This window comes from Palaemon carinicauda, chromosome 42 (genome assembly GCF_036898095.1).
Source record: "Palaemon carinicauda isolate YSFRI2023 chromosome 42, ASM3689809v2, whole genome shotgun sequence".
In the NCBI taxonomy this organism is placed as follows: domain Eukaryota; kingdom Metazoa; phylum Arthropoda; class Malacostraca; order Decapoda; family Palaemonidae; genus Palaemon; species Palaemon carinicauda.
In genome coordinates, this window is record NC_090766.1 from 5699372 (window position 1) to 5712487 (window position 13116).

Genomic DNA, 13116 nt, shown 5'->3' on the forward strand with positions numbered 1-13116 from the left:
AGTTGAATCTATTAACAAATTGCTTTCCCCCTTTCAGAGTTTCGAGTACTTGTGCCAGCACTGTGGACAGGGTCACATTAGGCCCATTCAATTTTCATATGACGAAGCTGTTCTTACATGTGACAATGAAGACTGTGATTCTCACCTAGATGTGTCACCTTGGAGTTGTATTGTTAATCGTAATATAAGTCAAGTCTATCTTCCTGCATCAAATCAAAGTAAGTTTCTATTTTTTACCACTGGCCTTTCCCTCATTTGGTTTAAATATAAGTCTCTCTCTCTCTCTCTCTCTCTCTCTCTCTCTCTCTCTCTCTCTCTCTCTCTCTCTCTCTCTCTCGTTTGTTTGTTCGTGGTCGTCCTATAGAATTGACATCCGCTATGATCACTCTACGCTGTGTTGTGCCTAACATTTTTTTGCTTTTCTTTCTTTGTGTTCTTTCATACTTGTGATTATGAGTGGTGCTCAAGGTAGTACTCTATGCATGTTTGTCCTAGCTGGTGCAGCCAAGCTAAATTGTACTTTTATGAAAAGACGCAGGTTTGTGTATTTGGGAAAAATGCAAGATACTTTAAATATTTGTAACAATTTTGAGATTTTTAAGATTTATGTTTATATCCTTCAATCAAATCAAAATGTAATCTTATGAGGTATCATAATGAAATATTGGTTAATTTGGCCAATTTTTTATTTACCATCTAAACTTATGTTTGTGGTTGTATGAATTTAATATTTCTTGAAATATAGTAATGTTATCAAATAACTTATATAATGCTTAATTTTTTGTTGAATAAAGTTACGTTTTATTTTGTTGATTAAAGATACGTTGTTTATTTCAAACATAGGCAAGATCATTTGAAATGTTGCATTTCTTGTCTTAAGGATATCCCTCCATGTAAGTCTTAGCACTGAAGGACCTTTTTTATCCCAGTTCTTTGGCTTTTGCCAGAAACTCATCCTATGAATACCAAGGTACTTCAATGGAAGTGTATTGTATTTTAAATTGATCTTAGAATTTGATAAGAAAATTTGGTCCCGTGAACATTAACAGTAACACTGATATCCCATGCCAATACATATTATTTTGTAAGGAATTGAATGTGCAAGTTTTCAATGTCAGGTACTGGATTGTATTTGGTGTTGGGTTACAGACCCTAATTTAAGTATTTTATTCAATGTTAATTAGCTTTGACTTTTCCTTAAACTAAATAAGAATTTGAAGGTTGTAAATGGTATTCTAAAGGATTTTGTTTTTTATATGTTTTTCTTATTTTTCAGGACACATTCAACATTGGAGTCGAAGTAGCAGCAGTAGTAGCGGAATCCAAAGTGATGTTCGAAGTCCTGGATTCAGTCCAGCTCGTTCGTTTGACTCCGCGACTGACCGAGAAGTAGAAAACCTTCTTCAAAGATATATAAATAATAGACCCAAAACTGCAGCAAAGAACCCTGTGTCTTGTCCAAAGCCTTCTGATGATAAAAGAACATCTGAGCTGAACAATTTTTCCTCATTTTTCGAGTTGCTTGACAGTTTAGATCTGGAAAGTACAGATCAGCAATCAAGTAAGGAATGCATCCCTGTGACTGCTCCCTCTGTCTGTGAGGACAAGAAACTTGATCCTGTAATCTCCGAATTAGAGTCTTGGATGAAGGGTTTTGAATCTCCTATGACATCCAACAAGAAAGACCCAAGTCCAAACGTTGATGCCAAGGATACGGAAAGTGCAGCAACTAAAGATTCTCTAAATAATAGGTTATACATTCCAAGTAGGAGTTCAGCATTTTCACAAGTTTCCCCTAAGAACGATTCTGGTCAGAGTAGTAGTAGCTGCAGTTTAGTAGATGGTGACGCTGCCATAACAGAAAGAAACCCAGAAAGAAGCATTGCCGCTGTTGAGAAAGCTTCTGATCCAGCCAAAAATTGTTTACTATCATTTAACGAGGCTAATTTTCTGTCTCCTGCGACATCTATAGTTAGCGATGATAGTGGTTATGATGATCCTGCTTCTAAGATTAATTCTATGTTGCTCCTACCATCTGCTATTCCTAATTTAGGGAAAAAAGTTACATGTGAAAAACAGAATGAGTTACCAGAGTTGCGGGGTAGTGGGTTGGAGAATTCGGGATCTTCTGTGCCGGCAACTAACATTCCTCCAACATCTGCATCGCCAAGGCTTTTTACTCAACCATCAGTGGTAATGAATGATGAGGATTCCTCTAATGCAAAGCCAGATGAGAAGAGATGCTCTCGTAGTGATGCTGAACAGAACGATGTTAAGCCATCTGCGACCACTTCAGGAACTTTGTGTAATTCTAGTCAGTTCGAGGATTCCATCTCTGCCAGCAAAACCAAAAGTTTAAGTTCCTCAGAGTCATCTGCAAAGACTAACAGCAATACTGCTGGTGCACTTCAGGAGCCTACAAGCAATAGTGATAGTTCTCTTCAGACCAAAGCTTCTGAATTATGTCAAGTCAAACCACCGCCAGTCAAAAAATCGGGGAGACCGAGAGGTCGACCCCCGAAAGATGCCAATCCTGTGCATCCCAAAAGAGTGAGCAAACGTCGCAGGGTAATAGCCAAAAGAGAAGAAAGTGCGCCGGGAAGTGCAAGTCTAAGTAAAGGATTGGCATCTGTCTTACAGTCCCCTTCGTTTTATGTTCGAAAGGATGAAGCTCGCCATCACAATCATCACAAGTAAGTTTCATTCGCCCTTACCTTATTTGCACTTGGATGATTTTATTGCACATCTTGGGAAGTATGATTAAATCATAGTATAATAATAAAGGAAGGGATTCTTAGAGTTTATGGTAGGGTTCGATTATAATTTGATGGTAATTGGAAGTATGATCATGTTTAATATATTTTATTGTTCGATGCATGCTGAATGCATATACTGTAGATAGGATTACTCGATTAACCCTTTTACCCCCAAAGGACGTACTGGTACGTTTCACAAAAGCCATCCCTTTACCCCCATGGACGTACCGGTACGTTCTTGCAAAAAAATGCTATAAAATTTTTTTTTTTCATATTTTTGATAATTTTTTGAGAAAATTCAGGCATTTTCCAAGAGAATGAGACCAACCTGACCTCTCTATGACAAAAATTAAGGCTGTTAGAGCAATTTAAAAAAAATATACTGCAAAATGTGCTGGGGAAAAAATAACCCCCGGGGGGTTAAGGGTTGGAAATTTCCAAATAGCCTGGGGGTAAAAGGGTTAATACCTTTAAAAAAACATTTTCCTTTATTAATTTGAACTTGGAACAAGATTTTTCTTTCTTTTCTACCATGTATTCTATCTTCCTGAAAGTCTGTTATTTATGTCTTCATCTATCACCATTTTCCATGATTTCCTGAGTCTTACCATCTCAAGTGGTGCCTTGTAGGCATTACTTGAAGGTCTTAGCAACATCCCCTTGACCTCTAGGTGCACTTACTTTTTACCCTTCAACTAATTATTCTTATTATTGCTAACTGAGCTAAAATCCTAATTCAAGAATCAGGATGCTACAAGCCCAAAGGCTCCAAATTGGTAAAAGAGCCAAGTGAGGTAATGAAATAAGGAAATAGCCTATTTAGGAGAAGTAATGAGTACATACATACATATACCAAGGCACTTCCCCCAATTTTGGGGGATAGCCGACATCAGCAAAGAAACAAAAACAAAAAGGGGACCTCTACTCTACGTTCCTCCCAGCCTAACAAGGGACTCAACCGAGTTCAGCTGGTACTGCTAGGGTGTCACAGCCCACCCTCCCACATTATCCACCACAGATGAAGCTTCATAATGCTGAATCCCCTAAGGCATCGGAGGCAGCAGCAGGGCCTACCGGAACTGCGTCACAATCGCTCGCCATTCATTCCTATTTCTAGCACGCTCTCTTGCCTCGCTCACATCAATCCTCCTATCACCCAGAGCTTCCTTCACTCCATCCATCCACCCAAACCTTGGCCTTCCTCTCGTACTTCTCCCATCAACTCTTGCATTCATTAGCAGATAGCCATTTTCCATCCTTTCAACATGGCCAAACCACCTCAACACATTCATATCCACTCTAGCTGCTAACTCATTTCTTACACCCGTTCTCACCCTCACGACTTCGTTCCTAACCCTATCTACTCGAGATACACCAGCCATACTCCTTAGACACTTCATCTCAAACACATTCAATTTCTGTCTCTCCATCACTTTCATTCCCCACAACTGTCATATAAACTGTAGAAAGGTACTTCAGTCCGCCTGTTCAACATAAAATCATTCCCTGCAAGTTTGAACTGGTGAAGTTCCAACTACAGCTCTTCCATCTTGATGCCCTTTCTCAAAACTTTTACTTCGTAATAATGAGTGTGTGGGAATGATTTTCCTTAACCCCACATGAGTGATGAATGAACTCCCAAATTCCAGTGTGGGACCTTGTGGCCCAAATTCATGTATCTTGTCTAATTCCTTGGTTTTCCTACTTATGTGTCCAAATCATCTCAATCTTTGATTTTTCAATTTTATTTTTACTGTAATAGCTTCTAGACCAGTGGGCCTCAAACTTTTTCTTCTGTCATTTCCCCCCTGCACCTGGTTCAACCATCCAGATTTCCCCCTTCATGTGTATGAGGGGAAGAGTAGTTAAAACACACTTGAGCTTTACTAATTTATTTATCAAATGTGTAAAAATACTGATAAACATATAATTACAGAGTAAATTGGATAGAGAGCAGTTGATAACAGCTAAGCGTAACCATAGAGCCGGTTAATAAAAAATAAAAGGACTTTTGTTTGCTCTTCTACTTTACAATTAAATTAGTGAGAAGAGTGAGACTGCTTCTTTTGCACCAGTGTATTAATATCAGGGCACGTACTATGAGGACATTTTCTGCTTGCTTTAGTTAGTATGTAGTGTAATTATTTCCCCCCTGTAAGCTTCAAATTTTCCCCCAGTTTGGGAACCACTGTCTAGACACTCCCATTTATCGTCCAATTCCTAGTTTGTAATATGACCTTTTTGCCATGCTGGAATCTTAGCATTCTAGAGTTAGATGCTCTTATATTTAATTTTTGTATGATATTGATTAATAGAGAAATTGGAGGTAATGTATTTTATCTCGGCTACAAATGAAAATCATTAAATTGTAAACTAGTAAACATATATCAGTATATGAAGAAACAGGTTCCTTTGGAAAGAATGGGATTTGAATTGATATAACTTGAAAGGAAATTGGTAATTTATGCCCAAAAGGGAACTAGTAGTGTGATGCAGTAAAGATGTTGTTCTGTGATACATTTCAGTATTGATAACATCATTTCATGATATTGAAGACAACTAAAGTAGGTAGGCCAGTGTTTTATTCTTAAATATGAGAATGCTTTTGTATATTATGTTACCTGGACTTCATATAACCTCTATCCTTTCTTGCTCACAATAAAGAAAATAGTTATTATGAATAGAAAAGTCAAGGAAATGTACAAATACCTTAGGGGAGTCTCTCTCTCTCTCTCTCTCTCTCTCTCTCTCTCTCTCTCTCTCTCTCTCTCTCTCTCTCTCTCAAATTGTGTTTTAATCAGGCTCTATATTTTTAAAGCGAGTTAACTATTTACGATGGCCCTGATTGACCTCATCAGTAACTTTCCCTGGCCTAAAAAAATAAAACTCAATCCAATCTAGTCTTTCTCTTACTATTTTAAAGATAGCTTATTAAATTATGCATTTTAATTTTTTTCCCCGTCTCTTTACAGCATAACTACCCTCAGTTTTCGAAACCGTCTTAATGGTGAGTACTGTAGTGTTTTTTGGTTGTTTGTTCATTGTGTCTTATGGATATCTTAGTGATTTTGGGATTGCGTTAATCAGAAATTAGAATTCTGCCTGGCGTCTCTTTTATACGTAAGCTAACGGGCATACAACATTTAATCCAAATGAATATCAAAATCATGTCATGTTTAGTTCATAAACATGTGCATTTAGAGAAGATGCCTTACCAGTTGCAGATTTAGGGAAATTATTTAGGAGCCCTAATTTCCAAATGCTCTCAATTATCTTGGATTGTTGTTTTGTTTGATAAATTTGTAGACTGAACAAGGCAAAGTACTTAATTTCACTGATAATTATTTGTATTTTCAGTGCAAGATATGTTTATATTATTACTTTATAAGCTAAAACCCTAGTTTTAGGGAAAAGTAGCCCAGTGAGGAAAGGAAATAAATAAGCTATTCATGGGAATAATCGATAAAGAATATAAAATATTTTAAGATTGGTAACGCTAAAATAGATCTGTTATATGTAAACTGTGAAGAGAGATTTGTGTCAACCTGTTCGACATAAAAGCATCTGCAGTAGGGTTGAACTTCTGAAGTTCAACAGGTTCTACTGCCAGATTAGGAAGATCATTCCAGAATCTAGCCACAGCTGGAATAAAACATAAAATACTGTGAACCTAAAATATTCTTAGACTCCAAAATTATAGTCACTAATTATAAGCTGTGGACCTCAATTATGCACATTAGGCCATTTACCAAAGGAACGTTGTTTTTCAGTTCACCACTTCAAATTTCCTAAATTTATTCCTCTGCACAATGGCTGTGATGTCATGTCACACAAAGACTCATGCTCTGAACGTACTATCACTGCCCAAACATGTAAGCAATTGGAAAATCTTCATGGATAAGTTCCTTTGTCAACTAAGACGGACTATCAGGTAGCTTATACCTCCAGACCATAACTACCTCGTTTAAATCCAACAACCATTTGTCATACGAATGACAAACCTGTTATTTTACCACAACGTACGCAAGCTAGTACATTGCCTACTGTTCATAATGCTTCAAAAATTTACACTTTCTACGAAATGTCAAAGATCTTTTGTTTCAGATAATTCTTCTTTTCAGGGTTGGGATAGGAAATGGGCGCCATAGCCTTTACCCAATTTTCCTCGCGTGGTCTCCTGTCCACCACCGATGAACTTCCAGTTGTTAAACGTTGTAGACATGGTCCTTGTAAGAGGTGCTCTGTCACCTTCCTTAAGGTCCTGTCCCACAGGCTTTGCTGGTGAATTACAACAATTGTTCATGAAATTGGTTGGCATTTGCCAAACATACTCTGTATTTGTGATTAATACAAACCTGTTATTTTACCATAACGTACGCAAGCTAGTACATTGCCTACTGTTCATAATGCTTCAAAAATTTACACTTTCTACGAAATGTCAAAGACCTTTTGTTTCAGATCATTCTTCTTTTCAGGTTTGGGATAGGAAACGGGCGCCATAGCCTTTACCCAATTTTCCTCGTGTGGTCCCCTGTCCACCACGAATGAAGTTCCAGTTGTTAACCGTTGTAGACATGATCCTTGTAAGAGGTGCTCTGTCACCTTCCTTAAGGTCCTGTCCCACAGGCTTTGCTGGTGAATTATGACAATTGTTCATGATATTGGCTGGCATTTGCCAAACATACTCTGTATTTGTGATTCATGCTGGAATCAATTGCCCAACCTTCACGTGTTCCCAATGCATCTGCACTGGGTGTTTCTTCTGCTCCGAGATATTTGAACTGCGAAAATTTGTTGTTGTGGTTGGGAGTTTTTAATATATTCACAATATAGTGTATGCATTATTCATACCTAATAGGTCCATTGTTATTCTCTATGTTCAGCTTTTATCCGCAACTCACAGGTAATTGCGTGTTGAAAGCGGAATGGGAGTGTATGTATCGTGTATGTATACTGAATGTTTAGCGTACCTACCACATGCATATTGCAAATTATAAGAATGCATTCCAAATACGTAGCGTATAATTTGCAAACCAATAGCGATTGGATAAAGTTAACCAAAGTTGCTATAAAAAACTGAGGGGAATTAGCAGATGGGAGTAGAAAATGGCTGCTAGTTTATTTCTCAGTAGCTTTCAACTTTTTATCCTTTTGTATTATCATATATTAATAGTTACCTGTACAGTGATACCTCTCAATACGAAAGCTTCTGCTTAAAAAATTTTCAATCTGCGAAATGAGATGCTAAGAATTTGCCACTCATATTACAAAAAAAATTTCATGGTACGAAATGCGTCACGGTACATGATTCGCCCGACCGCCTAGGCTAATTTTAAAATTAGGGCGCCGCCAGCCGTAAACTCGCCGCCATCCTCCCGCGCTCCCATGGGTTATCTCCTTACTCAGATGCTAGTTACTACCATACGATCCTACTCTCCTATTGGTCGGCATCTATTCCATCATGCATCTACGTAGCGGCGTGCCTCGCTCTTTGTTTCGCCAGCGCTGTTGTTTAGATTGAATTCGTGTTTGTGATTTTGCTTTTGTGTTTTTATGTACTGAATTTTATCATGTTGCGTTATTCAAGTCGTACGTTATTAGCCATGGGTCCCAAGAAAGTTGCTGATGTGCAGGGAAAGAAGAAGAGGATACCTTCTATGGAGACAAAGCTTGAGATTGTCAAGAAGTACGAGGCTGGCATGCGGTTAAGTGTGATCGCTAAGGAATGTGACCGAAATCCGTCTACGATAGGAACCATCCCTAAACGGAAGGAAGTCATCAAAGCAGCAACACCGAAGGGCGTGATTGTTTTCTCTAGCAAGAGGAGCCATGTCCATGATGAGATGGAGAGACTGCCGCTAATTTGGATTAAGGACAAAGAAATCACTGGAGACACTATCACCAAGACTATAATCTGCCAGAAGGCTAGCGCCATTCTCAGTGATACTGTATTATGCGTGCTCAGGCCGAAGACGACGCAGAAGGGACGTCGAAGTGGGCACCCCAGAGATGAAGGCTTCTCAGGGGTGGTTTGAAAAATTTAGGAGACGATCTGGCGTTCATTCGATGGTGCGGCATTGGGAGGCGGCCATCTTGGACACGAAAGCGGCCAAAGCCTTTGCTAAGACGTTCAATGAGTTGACTCCAGGAAGGCTACAGTCCTCAGCAAGTCTTCAACTGTGACAAAACCTGGCTTTTTCGGAAGGAAAAGTCTCGTCGCACATACATCACAGCGGAAGGAAAGAAGTTACCTGGACATACGCCTATAAAGGACAGTCTTACCCTTGCACTCTGTGCAAATGCCACAGACTCATCGATACAGCTTGGCAGGAGGTTTTGAGGCGCACCTTGAACTCTGCGTCTAAGAAGCTGTGGCCTGATGCCGTCTCTGCAAGGGATTTCTAGGGCTTCAATGTAGGCCAAACCGAAGCAGGTAAAAAAAGTTGATGATCCTGAACCTGTTGTTCAATCTAGGGTTGCCGAGATTGTTAGACTCGGGATGTCCATGGGTCTGGAAGTTGATGAGGACGTCATTGATGAGCTTCTCGAGGAGCACTAAGAGGAACTTATGACGGACAACCCGAAGGAGTTGGAGGCCATGCAACTGAGCAAAGTTCAGGAATTGTTCTTTGGCAACGAGGACGAGGATGACCCCCTGACAATGGCATAAATTATGGAGTGTCTAGCTGGTTACCATAAAATGGTGGCTCTTGCAGAAAAAACACACCCAAAAAAAGTTTTCACAGGTCATCTTCTTGAGCAGGTTAATGGCGTTTGCCTGAGTCATTTTAAGAAACATGCAGAAACAAGCTTCCTTGTTTTTTTTTTATTATAGAGGCCTTCGATACTAGTAGGTAGCCAAAGAGGAAGCTGAAAGTAATCCAAAACGAAAGAAAAGTTGCAGAGAGGAAGAAAATCATTAAATTTAGAAAATATAAAACAAAGTAAAAAAATTAGAAAATGAGAGAATGTTTTTTTTTATTTATCGTAAAGCTAAGTTTTAATATTTTCTGCCATTTGTTAATGTGTTTCGTAAAGTGGTGTTAAAGTTTTCTGCCATTTATTAATGTGTTTTGTAAAGTTAAGTGTTTACGTTATCTGCTTATGATTTCTGCTGTTTGTCGGACATCGCCTCACTCCAAAGGTAAGGTTCCCGATTGTTGTTAATGTATTTTCCATTTATAATTGCATTGTTGTATTATCTGTTCAAATTATACATTTACTATCGAGATTATTAACAGTTAGGTTATTATTGAATGATCCAAATTTTTGTATTACATTGTGTTTAGTAGAGTTTATCCATATAAAAATTTAATGTGTTGTTTTTGTAGGACTTGGAACAAATTGTGCTATTTACATGTAAAAGGTGACTTACTAAATGAAAAAATCATTGTACGAAAGCCACTACAGAACCAATTAATTTTGTACTGCATTACTGTACTTTCCTATTGATAGAATCTTATTTTATTTAAACAGAACCGCACCCTGTGATGTAGATAGTTTTTCTATATTTCTATGTATATATGTGTATGTGTGTGAGAGTAGATCCAAATGCTGATATTCCCATTCTCCTTTTGGTCTATAACAAATAAGCTGAAGGTTAACACATCAGGGTTATCTTTCGTTTCATCTTGATTTTTTTGTCGGCAAGCCTCGGCCTTTTTACCTTCATCACTTGTAAATGGAGACATCTTTTCATAATGCTATACTACACTGAGCTGCTAAGCCATTTTTATCTCCTCCGTTTACTTTAATACTTAATAATCATGGTCATTTTCATTATGCTGTGAGTACCTGTTTCAATTTTTTTTACCCCCGAATGGCTTCCGGAATGCTGTCCGCTTTTGTTCGTCATACAGTAAATCAGCGACACATTCTCAATACATGTTTAATTCATACGGTTTATAACTGCGCTGTATAAGAAAAATTACATTTTTATATGCAGATACTTGTGGTCGAATAGTTTCCGGACCTTCCACAACTCCTCACGGAGACCCCAAGAGAACTCCCTCCATGACCCGATCTACTCAAACAACCACACGCAAACATCTGCCACAGAACCTTAGCTTCACTTCGCCTTCTCGCTTGGAGACTGTCCTTCATACAGAGAGGCTTTTCGCAATGAGTTGCAGAAAGGATGGCCTGACACCTCAGACACTCAACAGCGTCAGTCTACCAAGCAAAGTGGTCAGTGTTTTGTGGTTGGTGTCGTGGAAGGGGTTTCTCTCCTTGCGATGCCACTATTCCAACCATAACGCAGTTCTTTTACACCTTTGGGAAAAAATGCTTCTCTCGGTTTCGGCAGTCAAAGGCTACCGCTCAGCCTTGAGTCTCGCCTTTAAACCGAAAGGAGTAAATATTTCTGCCTTGTTGGAACTTTCTTTACTGATACGGAGTAATGATATTACTTGTCCCCAGTTGGAACTTAGACCTCCTCCTTGGAACGTGGTTCAGGTCCCTTAGCCTCTGAATGCCCCACCTTATGAATCATTACACCAGGCAACAGATCGCCACATCACATGGAAGACTGTGTTTCTACTCGCCTTGGCCTCGACCAAAAGAGTCTGCAAACTCCATGGTCTATCCTCTGACATCTCCCACTCAGAGATGGGGGGAAGTAATTCTCAATTACGTCCCTGTTTATTGCAAAGATTCAAAATCTGGGTGTGCTGGACCTTAGGTTCGTTGCATTTAGGATAGTGAGTCTTCATTCTGTAACCGAACATCCAGACTGTTACTTTGTCCAGTAAGGTGTCTGAGGTGTTACAGTAAAAGAACAGCAGTAGCTCGACCCCGTGTACAGGCACTATTTGTCAACACGGGGAAGGTCAAGAGGAGGGTCGCTAAGAATCTATTTCCTCCTAGATAACGAAAACTATTGAGTTCGCCCTCAATCCATACCCTCCTCCTACCAAGCGAACCAGAGCTCATAATGTCATGGGCATTGAACTGTCCCTGCTATTCAAAAAGAACTACTCCATGGCGTAGGTATTGCAAGCAGACTTGTGGAAATGTCAAACAACGTACACCACCCACTACCCACAAGATGTAACCCACGGGAACCTGGACATGTTTCCCATAGGTCCTCTGATGGCTGCACAACAAATGGTCTAAAACACCTCAAGCTCCTTGTTGGACAAGTAGCAGAGGTCTAAGGGCTATGGTTACCCAGGTTAGTCTGGTGTGAATGAGTAGAATGACTGGTTCCTTCCTTTTCACCTTCTCCCTCTTGGGGAAAAGAGCATCGTGGTCCCTCAGCACAAGCTGACCCTTCCTCTCTGCAGGTAAGATTCATTTTTCTTGTGTATCCTAAGTACACTATAGAAATAATACTTTCCTGTGTCCCCAACACCTTTTCAAGGGAGGGTATTGGGTAAAGTCTAAGCAACCTCGGGTTTGTATTGGGGTTCCTACGTTAAAGACCAGCCGTGTTGCTAGTTTCACGAACACAAACTTCTGCGGGTAGCTAAGAGAGCTTGCTCCTATAGGGCATAGCACGAAATTTAGCGAGGGTAGGATTCCCCCTACTTAAGAAACCCCTGGACAATACTAAAGCCAATTGGTAAAGTACTTCCTCCTTCCTAAGAGTGAGTCTACCCAATATAAATAGAGGAAGTGTTTGTGTTTGTGCTGGAACAAATGACAAATTTGTAATAATTTGTATTTTTTCCTAGCACATAAACACAACACTATTTATACACATTGGCCTGCCATCCTGTCCCCCAGAAATCCTGCCAGTAAGCAAAGTGGTTACTCAACCTACGCATGTGAGTGAACGGGTAGCCGGGCTACCCCACCTTCACCCGCTAACTAGCAGGTGCAGTAGTCATCCCTCACTAAAATTGTCATGGCTAGTTCAGCTTAGCCGAAAACAATATACCCAGTATGAATAGTGTTGTGTTTGTATGCCAGGAAAAATACAAATTTGTCATATCCAAATAGACAGTAGAAATGGGCTAAGTCATGAAATACAGAGATTATATAAGTAGTAAAGTGGGAATCCCATTGAATGCACATATTTAGCCTCACAACATATGTTTGTTATTTCTTTTCTGTTGCACATAGTGGCTGGTTGCTACAAAACAGGTTGGTTAACACCCACAAAATATTCATTGTATTACGTCTAACCCCTTTGAGAGAAGAGCTGTGGTAAAAACATTTATAATTTTGAATGCTGTTCAAATTTATGCACAAACTCAGTAATCAGTTTAAATGGCTAATTTGACAGTACAACCACCTGGAACTCATTGGTTTGTATGCTATGAATTTATTTGTATGATTTCTAATTATATGTACTGTAATAGTTTTTTTTACCTTTTGGAAGAGGCTATGTAAAGTTTATAAGTAGGCGTAAGAAATA

At 39.2% G+C, this 13116-nt stretch overlaps 1 protein-coding gene across 2 annotated transcripts in view; it reads left to right on the forward strand.

Annotated features, from left to right (window-relative positions):
* Nucleotides 1-13116, forward strand: part of LOC137632806 (serine-rich adhesin for platelets-like) — a 49123-nt gene that overhangs the window by 12574 nt on the left and 23433 nt on the right. For both annotated transcript variants that reach the window (XM_068364906.1, XM_068364905.1), the window contains exons 2-4: nt 38-218; nt 1277-2693; nt 5729-5763. In XM_068364906.1, coding sequence (XP_068221007.1) covers nt 38-218; nt 1277-2693; nt 5729-5763 — 1633 coding nt within the window. The remainder of the gene's footprint in view (nt 1-37; nt 219-1276; nt 2694-5728; nt 5764-13116) is intronic.